This window comes from Cladophialophora immunda (genome assembly GCF_000835495.1).
Source record: "Cladophialophora immunda strain CBS 83496 unplaced genomic scaffold supercont1.6, whole genome shotgun sequence".
In the NCBI taxonomy this organism is placed as follows: domain Eukaryota; kingdom Fungi; phylum Ascomycota; class Eurotiomycetes; order Chaetothyriales; family Herpotrichiellaceae; genus Cladophialophora; species Cladophialophora immunda.
Window position 1 is genome coordinate 262,988 of NW_015622546.1, and position 12,908 is coordinate 275,895.

The 12,908-nt window shown below is 51.2% G+C and overlaps 2 protein-coding genes across 2 annotated transcripts; both read left to right on the forward strand.

The window, feature by feature from the left end:
- Positions 1-523: 523 nt before the first annotated feature.
- On the forward strand, positions 524-2,150 carry PV07_09764 (uncharacterized protein; the record flags this gene model as incomplete). The annotated part of the gene is made up of 1 exon (XM_016397050.1): positions 524-2,150. One exon carries the CDS (start codon positions 524-526, stop codon positions 2,075-2,077), a length of 1,554 nt encoding a protein of 517 aa, XP_016244241.1. The 3' UTR covers positions 2,078-2,150.
- Positions 2,151-2,677: 527 nt separating this feature from the next.
- Positions 2,678-4,051, forward strand: PV07_09765 (uncharacterized protein). The gene is made up of 3 exons (XM_016397051.1): positions 2,678-3,260; positions 3,330-3,678; positions 3,774-4,051. Exons 1-3 carry the CDS (start codon positions 2,754-2,756, stop codon positions 4,037-4,039), a joined length of 1,122 nt encoding a protein of 373 aa, XP_016244242.1. The 5' UTR covers positions 2,678-2,753; the 3' UTR covers positions 4,040-4,051.
- Positions 4,052-12,908: the final 8,857 nt, after the last annotated feature.

Sequence of the window (12,908 nt, forward strand, 5' to 3'; positions counted from 1 at the left end):
TCCAGCTAAGCCCTAGATTCCGCTTTTCGAAAAGATCTGAAGAGAGCGAACGGGCTGATCGGCGCCTGCTCTGGTGCTATACGGATTACTGCGAATTCCGAATGGCGTTGAAAATGAGCGTCGTGGGTCGATCTGCGAGCATTGAGCTCAAACATTGTGCTGAGCATTTTATGATCTTTCACGACCTCAAGCAAAGCCCGGTTCTCTCTCCGTTGTACAAATGTGTGAAAACCGAACAAAATTGTCTCCTAGTAGGGTCAAGATCGAAGGCGGAAGTAAAGGTCCTTGTGCAACCTACAAGCGAACGAATGTGAAGACGTAGAGAAAAGAAAGGAAGAAGCGGCGGCGCACACGACTCGTACCAAGACGACACATGTGACCATGTTGGCGCACCAGCTAATCAAATCACGGGACGCATCACGTGAGCCGAATGGTCCTTTTTCAGCAAGCCAGAGGCACCCGGGGGTTTTCCTCGTCCTTCTCGTTCCAACCCTCTCATGTTGCCTCGTTTGGATCAGGAAATATGGACTCTGTGGACAACAACTTGATTCTCAGTCTTGCAGCTCGTCTCCGGCACCGGGTGGAAGAGGTCGAGCGGGCCTACATCTCTGCGGCGCGAAATATTCGCACCGTCTTGCGGCGACAGAGTATCAACACTAGCCATCCTACGCCAGATCGCCCAGTATGCAAGTTCGTCGGCGAAGAACAACTCTTCAAATGCCTAGGCATATTTTCAGTAGCGGACGCTCTTTTCACCTTGGCCCGAATATACGATGAAGCTCACGTGGCCCTGTGCAAAGCGATCGCCGCGGCACGAAGAGGCAGAATTCACAATGAAGGCTTTAGGCGCGACCCATACATCGATCTCCGAGTACTAACAGATCAACTCCATGAAGCCGACAAGGCTGTTGAAGGCCAAATCGTACTGCACACATCCCTTGGCAATGATTCCCGACTTACTGCTACATTTCAGCCTCTCGAGCCCATGTCTTTTGACAACCTTCAGAGGCTATCATCACTCGCTGATTTATTACCAGGAGAGACAACTTTCAGTTTGAACTATGCCGGAATCGGAAGTGGAGGAGGATCTGATATCATTAGCGCTAGCCTGTTAGGCCACCTGTTGCGAACATTCTCCAAGACGATGAGCCTCCTGATCTCTACACGCCCTTTGGCAATAGGTTCGCGGGACGAAAAGAGCTCTAAGCTTATGATTAAACGTGAAGTATATAACCATGGAGGGCATGCTACAACATACGGGAGACCCGTTCCAGGAACCTTTCGAATCACGGAATATACTTCGGCAGAAGGCTGCAACCTCGAAACCATTCCACTCCCCTACTATGCTCAGATATTCATGGTACTCGACCAAGACAGGTCCAGGTTGGAGATTCCTGATGACGACAAGGCGGATCTAACGGATCAATTCTACGCCGTGCTCAATCAATCGATGGACCCCATCAACACGGTTCTTATCGTCGACACAGGTGGAGGCGTATTTGGTGCCGCGACAAATGGTGGTGGAACAACACCACGTCAAGGTTTTCGGGTTCAGAAAGCCATAAGTCCATTGTCTCCCGAATATAATCTCGTCACTGCTGTGATGGCCCCAGGACTCGATGCTCCACATGACGCTCCAGAGACGGCTCTCAAAGCTGGCGGCGTCGTCTATAGGCCGACGGGAGATGAGAAAAGGATGCTTCTCGATGTCTTGGCCAACAGGTATAAGATGGACGGCTCGGACCCAAGCAGGATTAGCAAGGCTATGTTAGCGTTACGGGCGCGACTACGCGGAGTTGTTGGCTGGACCTCGTTGGATCTTCCGGCCGCCATTGTTGATACGTGGGACAATCCTTGGAGTAGCTTTGTCTACATTCGAGAGTGTTTAAGCGATATCATCTTTATGCCAACGACAAAATTGCTGCCTCTCATTGAGCCATTAGATGGAGAAGGAACCAACTTGTCGCCTGTCGTTGAACCATTGGAGGGGAAAAAGTATAGCAGTATGGTCTGGAGAAGACAGCCAAGAGGGTTCCTGGATCTGTGGATTGCTATTGAAAGCAAGGGAATAAGCTAGAGGGCAGAAAGAAGGATATTCACTGTCGAAGAAAGTATCGTACACATGGGAGCGCCATCCAGACGAGGCTGCGTGTTGGCTTATTCAGAAGGGTAACTGCGGCGACTGAGTCACAGGTGATCGCTCACGCCGCTCGGGCGAGCCGGGGCTAAGTATAGGGCGGCATCACCCTACGCCGGAAACAGGGTGAGGCGCCAGCAGTTTTTACTCGTCTTGGCGATTGGCTAAGGGATTTTCAGGGTTATTCAGCCTCGTTCCCCCGCAATGTACGGAGTCCGAAGGCACGCACCAACACCTTCGGGCTCCTGGACGGACAGTCACAAGGATGGGTGAGTCTTGAAGTCGCCTTTGTCACGTGTCCGTGCTCTAGAGTGTTCCCTGCGGACGTTCATGCTCAGGTACGGACCCGACACCCTGGACAAAATATGGTGAATTAAGGCGCCGCGATTTATGCTCCCAAGCCGAGCCGGTTCCGATTACGCCTGTTCCCTCCGGTTCGCCCACGTGCCCATAACCCTCCGGTTCAGGGACCAAGAGAACGCGGAGAGTGACACTGGGGAGGCCATAGGATGGAGTACATATACAGCTACCTTGATGCCTTGTCAATTCATATGTATCGATTAACCAGCTGTCTCTAAAGTTCTAGCAGCTACGACCACACCAGACCGACGGCAATATGAGCAAAGTCGAAGTCCAAAACATCGAGGACATCAACAATGCCTTCAAGGCCGCCGTCCAGGGTGTTATCGACTTCAACAACTCTTTTGATTGGCCTACGGCCCATACATTTGTCTACAGGGAGATAGATGGTGTTAAGATCGAAGCAGAGGTTTGGGTGCGCGAGACGCTTCCGAACGGGGACTCACAGAATCTACCAGCCAAGCGACCTATCTTTCTCTACATTCATGGGGGCGGGTGGATGGCAGGTGTTCGCACCGACTTTCCGAAGCCGATCCTGCATGAATTCCTGTCAAGGGGCTTCGTCTTTGTCTCGATCGACTACCGTCTGATTCCCGAGGTCGATTTTATCACCGGCCAATTGGACGATATATGTTTCGTTGAAGGCTGGCTTCGCGAGAACCTCCAATCATCTTTGACAGATCGAGGAGTGCATGTCGTTGTCGACAGCGATGCGATTGTTGTGGCGGGCGGTTCTGCCGGTTCTCACCTGGCGTCTTTGACGGTAGGCTCCCCTACAACGGCCTCCCAAGGTCAGACAAGGCAACCAGGAAGACTGACAACTTAAAATCAGCCTAAACTATGGAAGAAGAAGCCGCGAGCTCTGCTGCTCATGGCTGGACCAACCAACCTCTTCGACTGCCGCAGAATTGGTCGACCGATGGGAGGAGGCAAGCTCAATGAAATCGTCGCGCAGTGTCCCATGGACCCGTCACCAGAATTTATCAAATCGGCCATGTTTGACAAGCCCCAGACCAACACCAAGCCAACACTCAGCATCGAGGCTTTCCTGGCGCCCCGTGCTATGCTGGGTGTCTCCATCTTCTTGAACGAAGTCATACCCGACTTCCTCGTCCTCGGGTTTGTGGATGGAAAGTTGCCCAAGAAAGGCAGTGCCCCGGAAGACAAAGTCAAATTCCTCAGTAGGTTGACCCAGAGACCAAAAAAAAAAACATCCCGCTCTCTTCCCCTCTTTTCTGTATCAAGCGACCCTCGACCCGCTGACTAGATGATTCAGGTGCATTCTTCGGCGACCTCAGCGACTGGCCACCAACGTTTCAAATGGTTGGCGACAGTGATGAAGCTTTCGAGGCCTCGCAGTTGACGCAGTTCCAAGACAAATTGAAGCAGCACAATATCCCCGCTGGTATGCTCGTGGTGCCGGAACAGTCCCACGCTTTTGAGAACATGTCCAAGATCGGCGACCAGTTGCACTTGAGATACATTCAGCCGGCGTGTGAGTTTGTGGCGCGTTACGCGACGGAAGACAGCAAACAAAAGTGAAAAGGGCCAAACGTCCCATAGGTTAGCTGGTGGCACCTTTACAACCCGATTGAGTGTCGCAAATCAAGCAGAGACACCTGGCAGAACAATGAAACACCACTCTCAGAATCGCAATTCCATTGACTGAGAGTAGAGCCGCGCCTTCCCACTTCCTATTCCTAATAGAGCTGCAAAGGATGTGCGTGTGTGTCAGGATGATATTAACATTGTCAGCATGACTCTCCTGGCAACACCATTCCCAAGAGGTTGTAGTCTCCAAATTAAGCCACAACTGCAGTAAGATACCTTGGACTTCTGTAACTGGCATCTAGATTGATTTATAGTGCTGGTGACACTGCCACGGCACGAGTGAGCCTTATTGGGTGCAAAACGCCTCATCGAATTCATTTGCTTATACCACTATATCCCTGCACGCGGGATGTTGACGATCTCGATCGTGAACAAATATGTATTGACAGATATTTACTTCGGTCCTTCTGTTACCGCTGTTTTTCTTCCTCTTCAAATTCCCCCTTGGGCTGTAGACCACCCAAGTATAGAAACCTGTCGTCACACCAGCTTCACATCGAAGTTTTCACACGCAGTCATGCCTTATACTCACTATTTCTTTCAATTCCCTTTCAATTCCGATCTGCGAGCCTCAAGCGGAGGGGAGAATTTAGCAAGCATAACGGAAATAAGGGTTTTCATGGTCGGTAAGGTCAAGGAATGCGGCCTGTTCCCTGGTGATTGTTGATTGCAGAGCCTCCGCGGCGCCGGGCGCCTCCTGTGCGAGATCGCGACGACGGTTAAATCGCTTGTAGTACAAACTGCGCAGAGTATTCTCAGTCAGTCGGGTCTGGGGGTGGTCCACACAGTCGTCATCAAGTAAACTTACAGAAGTGCTACCAGCGAGATCTCTCCTGCGACCATTGTTACCATGAGGATGATCATTCCCGTAGGGTAGCCTTCACTGGCTTCGCTGCCCTTGAAGGCAAAAGGGCCGGAGATCCCAGCCACGCAGGAGATCATGAAAATCATGGCTTGTGCGGTCGTCTTCTTGGTGTAGCCGGCAACGTTGGACGCCAGAAGGCCGAGTGTCTGGATCAGAGAGCCGTAGAAGAAGACAGTCTGTCAACATTAGTATAGTCGGAGGCCGGGGGTGAAGTTCAGACGCAAGAGGCGCATACAAGATAGAGAGAAGCCAGGAGACCCCATTTGTTATCCCTGGGCAGCTTCCAGAGGAGAGAATAGGCAATAATCGTGGGTATTGTAAAAGCCATGGCGATTATAATGCGTGACTTTTTGAACATGTTCGCGAGGAACCTGATAGACGGCACAAATTGCGAGTCAGCGACATCCCTTGAACTCCTGTACAATACTGAGTTGCAGGTGTAGACTTACCCAGAGATTGGCATCAAGATGATGACAATACCAGAGCATGGCATGTATAGTTGCACTGTTTTAAAGTTGGAAAAGCCAAAGCCGCTGAGTACGATGGCCCCGAAACTGGTACGAGTCAGCATGGTAGTGAAAGGACAAAGGCAATGGCTGACCTTCCAAGCGCTGCCGTGGCGAAAGCAAAGGCAAAGCTCGTCACGCACAGGAGCCAGAGCTGTGGATCGACAAGGGCTTCCCGAACCTGACCGGGTTTGAATTTTCGGGTGTGAATTCCAGTCTGATTCTTTTGAAGCCGCCTCACGGCAATATTACGCTCCCGTTCGGTTAGGAAGTGAGCCGTCATCGGAGAGTCTGGGAAGTAAATGCCAAAGAAGATGGAGTAGGCGACGGTCATAGAACCCAGCAGCAAATACATCCATTTCCACGGGCTCTTCTCGAATTCTCCCTTGATAGAAGCCGCACCGTAATCCAAAGCTTGGCCGACAATCGCTCCAATGGAGGCACCACACATCCAGAGTGCAATGCGAAGAGGCTGCTCTTCGGTTGTCCACCTGTCGGTAGTCATTCAGCGCACGTAAACCAAGGGTATGAAGCACGACTCACCACATTGAGCTCAAGAGGACGCATACCGAAATATTAATCCCTTGGAAACCGTAGAAGAATCTGATCATTGTTAACGGCGCGAGCCGAGATGAAGATCGCGGCTTACTTTAGAACCATGGTGCCCGCAAAGTTGCTCAGGGTGAGGAAAAGAAGTGCAAGAGATCCAGTGTACAGGACGATGGCTGTCAGGACCTTTCCAATCGGGAGTCTCTGAGCAAGCAAGAGAAGAGGATATTGTGCCTGCGATACGGGCAGTTAGTCTACAACCATCATTGGAGGACTCGACTTGGACGATGAAATACTTACAATGAGATTTCCGAACGTCCCTATCGAGTTTGTCCAGGAGTATTTGGTCAAATCCATGGTCAATGGATTGAGGCTGGTGATGGTGTAGAGTTTCAAATCTTGGATCAGACCGAATATTGCAGCAACTCCATAGGTTCCACTGTCACAAGAAGTCAGGATATTGGCAATCAACAACTATAGGTTCAGTTAGTCATTGGTCGTGCGGGAACAGAGAGCAACAATGCCTGACCATTACGATGATGCGGAAGTCGATTTTCCGGAGGATTCTTTTCTCTTCTTCTTCTGTCCATTCAATGGCACTATGCTGTTCGACGAAGCGATGGGCATCGTCGACCTGCTTGTTGAATTTGATCGGCTCTTGCGTTTCTTCGTCATGTTCGACGACAGATGCAGCTATCTTGTCTGCCGAGTTGACCATTGTGAAAATATCTGGTCGATTCGAGTAGTGTTTGATTGTCGACGTTCGGGAAATCTATTGCCTTGAGGATGGCAGTAAGGCAGGAAGTAGGGTTCTTTCTGATAGAGCCACAATCTCCCTGCTGACAGGGTCCCTGGGGTGATAGATATTCCCCACGGGGTAGCATAGAGATTTGAAAAGGATGAATCAGACTGCTTCCCATAACTAATGTCGCGTGAGACAGCCCTGTGGGTGGAAAGCCGGATCCGGTCCTTGAACCGGTCCTTCCTAAGCAGGCGAGATACATAGAGCGGAATTTAGAGTGGAGGTGGCGTTCAAATCATGTATTTCCGGTTTGAGATGATACCTGCCACCGGGCGAACCCTGTGATCATTATCAGACCAGTCTATGGAACATTCCAATCTGTTGTGTCGTTGAGGAATTCGGTCAACCAGGCTGTCGGGTCCCAATGAGATGGATCGTTCAGGAAACTGTCCGGGGCCAGACTTTCCTCGGATCGAGTAACGTGGATAACCGGCACGGGATCTGCATCCTGCAGCTGCGGACCGGAGTTCAAGTCGGCCTCGTGATGACTATCCTGCACGTTTTCACCTTGAGATTCTCTGCGTTCAAGTTGACGTATTTGCGACACACGCCGTCTGAGAGAGCGCGCAAGCTGGGCCGTGCAGTGACTGGGGCTGAATGCCAGATCTGCCATCAGGTCGGCCAGTGCCTCAACTCGATCCATGGCATCTTTCAGTTCAGCATATACGGGTTTGACGTGTTGGTGCACTTGTACAACAAACAAGGCCACGAACGCGATCATGACAAAACCAAAATCACTCATGTACCTCAACGCGTCCTTGCTGACAGGTGAAAGATGCAATGTCCAATCTATGATTTCAAGAGCATACTGCACGCACTGCTTGACAGATTCTCTTTCGCTGCCGCTAAGGTTTCCGGTTGATCCTTGGATAAATCGAAGGGTGTAGCTGATGATGCAGAATCTCGCATATCGAAAGTGAAAATCAAGACCGAGTCCGAAACCTCCTGCAGAAAAAGTCAGAGCAGAAGACAGATGAATATGGCAAATCAATGCATCAAACCTCGGGCTATGAATGCGTTCCATTTATTACACCAGGCTTGAATCTCCATTTCTGCAACTTCCAATGCGGCCGAGGGAGAGCAGTCCAGGCTTTCGAGGCTTTCGGGAACACACCACCATTCACTTAGGCGGCAGTCTAGGAGGCTCGCCTTTCTCGATCGATTAGAGTTCTGGGCGTTTTGTGTGACTGGGCTCTTCCTCTTACCTTCTCCCACAGTAAACATAATTCGACCTCCCCAAGGATCCTGGAAGTCTGAGCAGACTTGTCGATTCCAGCCAAGAGGCTTGTGGCGATACGAATGGAAGCGTCACCTCGGATGCTTGGAGGGCTGCTGTTCAGAATTGCAGTGCTTTGCGTCTTTTCAGTGAGTGAACTCGCCGTGTAGGGATTTGGATACTTACTGGTGGGCCATTGTGTATAGCCAGAGCCAATAGGTGTACTTTTTATACTCTATCGTCATATTGATGTCTTTTCTACCAGATACCAAGTCGGCCTTCACGCCCTCCACGGATCGGTGAATGCCGATGTTGATTGCATGTCCCTCAAGCAGTGCCTTGAGCACTGAGGTTGGAATGGGGTGACGGGTGCCGGTACCCGCTGGCGAGGGTCGCGCATACGCATAGAGTATCAGCAAAGCACGAAAGTCTTGAAGATCCTCAGCTGAAGTGCCGATGGGGTTGGTGCACTTCTCGAGTACGAAGTCCGAAACCAGTCCCCGGAGCGCATTTGCCGTAGAGATGCCACCAGCAAGGAAAAACGAGGTCACATAACAAATGCAGTAGGCTAAATTCGGGTGCTGGTCGAGCAAAGACTCTGCGTCGAAGTCTTCCTTGCAGAGGACCGGAATGAAGTGCAAAAGTCTTTCACGAAATCTGAGCATGTTAAGATGTCAATACGAAAGCAACAACGCGCTATCACACATACATGTAAATGAATTGCTTGATATCAGTCCTGGACAAGGGCAGGTGTGCCTTCATTTCTGATCGGGCATTAACTCTTAGATTCAACTCGGTAAGATCACTGTCAAGGCCTGGAGTCCGAGCCATGGCTTGATTTATTCGGTTGCGGTGATCATAGGTGTCACTATTCCCCACCACTGCTGAGACAGGCGACGTTGAATAGATGGATGGCAGTTCGCCTGCGTCAGACATAATTCGCTCTTCATGTAAAAGAGTATCATGACCGCAATCTGTACTCAATTGACTATCATCCGCTGCGAGAGTAAAGTTGAGGTTGGAAGAGAAGTTTGTGCCCGGATTGAAAGTGCTAAAATTGTCTGCGGTGGCTGCAGTGGCTTGATGAGCGTAGGCTCCATTGTGATCGTGAAGTCGAGGAGAGGACAGGAGCCGATCTCGACGGTGAGCAGCAGTGCTTGTTGTCTTCGCCTGGTCATCTTGACGGAATTCACAAACTTGTCCGAGCCTTTCGCAGCGGCGGCACGTCGAGCCATCGGCAGACATAACACATCGCATCTAAGCAGCGTTAGCCGAGCAGCTCTTGCTGTATGCAATAGTTTAGGAGATCGTGGCTGACCTTAAGACGCCGACACTTCCTGCATGCCTGAGCGGCTCTTCCTGGCTTCGCGTACCGCAGATGGGGTGTTTCTGGATGATCGCTCGGTGTTGCGACGTAGGGCGAGCCTTTGTGCCTGCGTTGACTAGGACTTTCGACGCGGCCATTTCCAGTGTGCTGAGACATGAATGCCATTGTTGCAATGGATTGATCCCACAGCAGCGGCCGCAGAAGTTGACCGTCTCCTGGCACAGGACAAGGAGAACGAAACATTCAGATCTCAGGGCGACGCGCATCCAGCGGATCGATGCAGCTGACCCCGCACCATGATGAATCCCCCAGAAATGACCCTAACCTGCGCTCTCGAATTCTAGAACCTCGGCATCAATTGTCAATGTGCTTTCGTGCGTAACTGAAGATCGATGAGGCGCGGTTGTCGTGGAGGAGCATCGAGAATGGGCGAGTCGAATTGTCGAAACTGATTCGAAGCACGTAGACCGGTTGGGTGAACCGGTTCCGGTCCGGCTCCGGCTCCGGTTCAGGGATTGCTCTCACCCAGAGTTCCCTCTGAGACAACCCCCTTGCTGCGCCTCGCTCGTCCACAATACTGCGCTCGTGCGTACCCGTACACCTTCTCCCGCCTCTAGTTTCATGAAAGATGCACTAATATCTTGCCGTTTAGGATCTGCACAAAATCGAGACCTTCGATGCACCTGCCCTCGGTCGCAGGGGCGAAGGAGAGGCCGTCGATGAACCGGCATACAGTCTCAGACACGGTCCCGAGCGACCCACGACTGTCCGAACACGCCTAACAAAACAGCCCTTTCCCGCCATGACCTTAAAAGCAAAGTTACCTCGCTGAAGGTATCTGACGGGCAAGAGCAGTTGGTGTTATAACTAATCAGACTTGGTCGCTTGTCAACATGGGTGACGCTGGCCAACGGTTGGAATCGATTCTCCAGCATTTGACTCTCCCTGAGACGATCTCACTACTCTCTGGGAAAGATGCGTACGAATACCACCCATCCGAACACAGCCACACTCTGGAGACTGACATATTACAGGTGGCATACAGCTTCTATCCCTCATCGAGGCATTCCATCCATCCGGGTGAGTATTGCCGCTTAGATCGATAATCAAGCTCTCTTTACTGAGGGCGGGTATCATTGAACAGCTTTCAGATGGTCCGAGCGGAGTACGAGGGTAAGGAGTAACACATGATGCCACATTGTCAGTGTGAGCATCTTCTAACTCTCGTGCAGGCGCCGCACCTTCCAAGCTACATCGACAACATGTTTTCCCTGTCCAATTGCACTGGCTGCAACATGGGACGTCAACTTAGTAAAGGAGATTGGGACCCAGATGGCAGGGCAAGCGAAAGCACAAGGGGTCCAGTAGGGGACTAAATCAATGCTGACCGCACGTTTCTTGACTGACATTGTTCCGCAGCGGGATCCTGACTCCCACAATCAACATTCAACGATCTCCGCTTGGAGGGAGAAACTTCGAGTGCTTCTCTGAGGACCCAGTGCTCAGTGGCTCCCTGGCCTCCAGCCTTGTCAGCAGCATTCAACATGAAGGGATTGCAACAACAGTGAAACACTTCGTGTGCAATGATCAAGAGACCCATCGCACCAAAATCGATGTTATCGTTGAGGAAAGGTCAGCATGCATTGCCTATCGGGTGTCTGTATTCATTCCCCACCCTGACTTCCTACAGAGCTTTAAGAGAGATCTATCTGAAGCCCTTCCAGATAGTAGTCAGGAACGCCCAGCCTTGGGCCATCATGGCGTCATATAACCGCGTTAATGGTCTCCATGTCAGCGAAAATCCTCTTCTCCTTGATCAGGTTCTCAGAAAAGAATGGGGCTGGGATGGAGCTATCATGTATGTCCAACTTGATGGTGCCTTCCCTCTCCGATGATTGCGGCTAACATTGTAGATCTGATTGGTTCGCAACCTATTCGACCAGCGAGGCTCTAAAGGCCGGTCTTGACCTTGAAATGCCTGGTAAGACGGAATGGCGTGGCAAGCTTGTCATGAGATCGCTGCATGCTGGCAAAATCGAAGCTCCGGTCCTTCAAGAAAGAGCACGAAATGTCCTCAATCTCGTCGACAAAACCCGTGCCTCAGGTGTCCCCGAGGACGCCGAAGAGCGGGAGAATAACACTCCTGAAGTGAAAGAAGCGAACCGAAAAGCTGCGACGGAATCTGTCGTTCTGTTGAAGAACTCAGCCCAAATCCTCCCCATCAAGACGCCAGGTCGTGTGGCGATAATCGGACCCAATGCTACTGAAGATCTGTTCTGTGGAGGCGGAAGCTCAATTGTATTCCCTTACTACTATGTCTCTGCATATGATGGCATCAAACAGGCTCTAGCAGAGTATAGTCCGTCCAGTGAGCTTGCCTTTGCTCAGGGTTGCTACAAGCACACCCTGCTTCCGCTTTTGTGCACCGAGTCTGCTTCTGGACAGCAGGGCCTGGATCTGGAGTTCTTCGATCGAGACTTCACCCAAGTACCAGATGCTCAGAAAGTGGCAGAAACCCATTCACTCACCTGGAGGCTTGTGTTTCTCGACAGTCTGCCAAAGGAAGCTCTTCCGAACGTATATGGTCGCCTGAGAGCAACGTACACGGCACCAGGCGATGGCGATTTCGAGTTTGGCATTGTCACAACGGGCAAAGCAAAGCTCTACATTGACGGGGTACTTCTTGTGGACAATTGGACTAAACAGGAAAGCGGGACTTTTTTGTTTGGTAGGTGAACATTTGACTGGTCCAACATCTTGTCTAACAACCCCAGGACTTGGAACCAAAGAAGTTCGCGGCACCATGAAGATGACAGCAGGCCGCCAGTACGAGATCGTCACCGAGTACTCTAACATCAGCAGCCTCCCCAACAGAACCGGCACCAGTCTAGGTGGCGGCATCTTGCGAGTCGGCGTGTGTCGGGTTGTTAGCCCTGAGGCCCTTCTCAACGACGCCCTTGAAGCCGCGGCCTTAGCTGATACGGTGATTTGTTGCGTTGGAACAGATCAGGAACATGAAAGTGAAGGCTGGGATCGAAAGGACATGAAGTAAGAAGAGATGCGTTGCCCATATGAAGCTCGCCGCTGACCCATCTCAGACTACCTGGCACACAAGATCAGCTCGTCGAAGCGGTGTTGAAGGTGAACCCCCGGACCATAATTGTGAACATCTCTGGCAGTCCAGTCGAAATGCCCTGGATTGATGAAGCTTCCACGGTCGTTCAAGGATGGTTTATGGGTAGTGAACTAGGCAACGCCTTGGCAGATGTTCTCTTTGGCAGAGTCTCTCCCAGTGGCAAGCTTCCTGTCACTTTCCCTCGTCGATTGGAGCAAAACCCAGCGTAAGTTTCAACCCCCGCGACCTTATCTAGCAGACCATGCTTACTGAATTGGAATAGATATGGTAACTTCCCGGGAGAAAATGGTCGGGTGAGGTATGCTGAAGGCATATTGGTTGGGTACAGGCACTACTCAACACGACATGTCCCCTCTCTGTTCCCGTTTGGCCACGGTCTGTCATTCACGGAATTCCAGT

Coding starts and splice junctions, on each gene's coding strand:
- PV07_09765 (XM_016397051.1), top strand. CDS start 2,754: ATGAGCAAAGTCGAAGTCCAAAACATCGAGGACATCAACAATGCCTTC. Junction 3,261..3,329: donor CTCACCTGGCGTCTTTGACG/GTAGGCTCCCCT, acceptor ACTTAAAATCAG/CCTAAACTATGGAAGAAGAA. Junction 3,679..3,773: donor AGACAAAGTCAAATTCCTCA/GTAGGTTGACCC, acceptor TAGATGATTCAG/GTGCATTCTTCGGCGACCTC.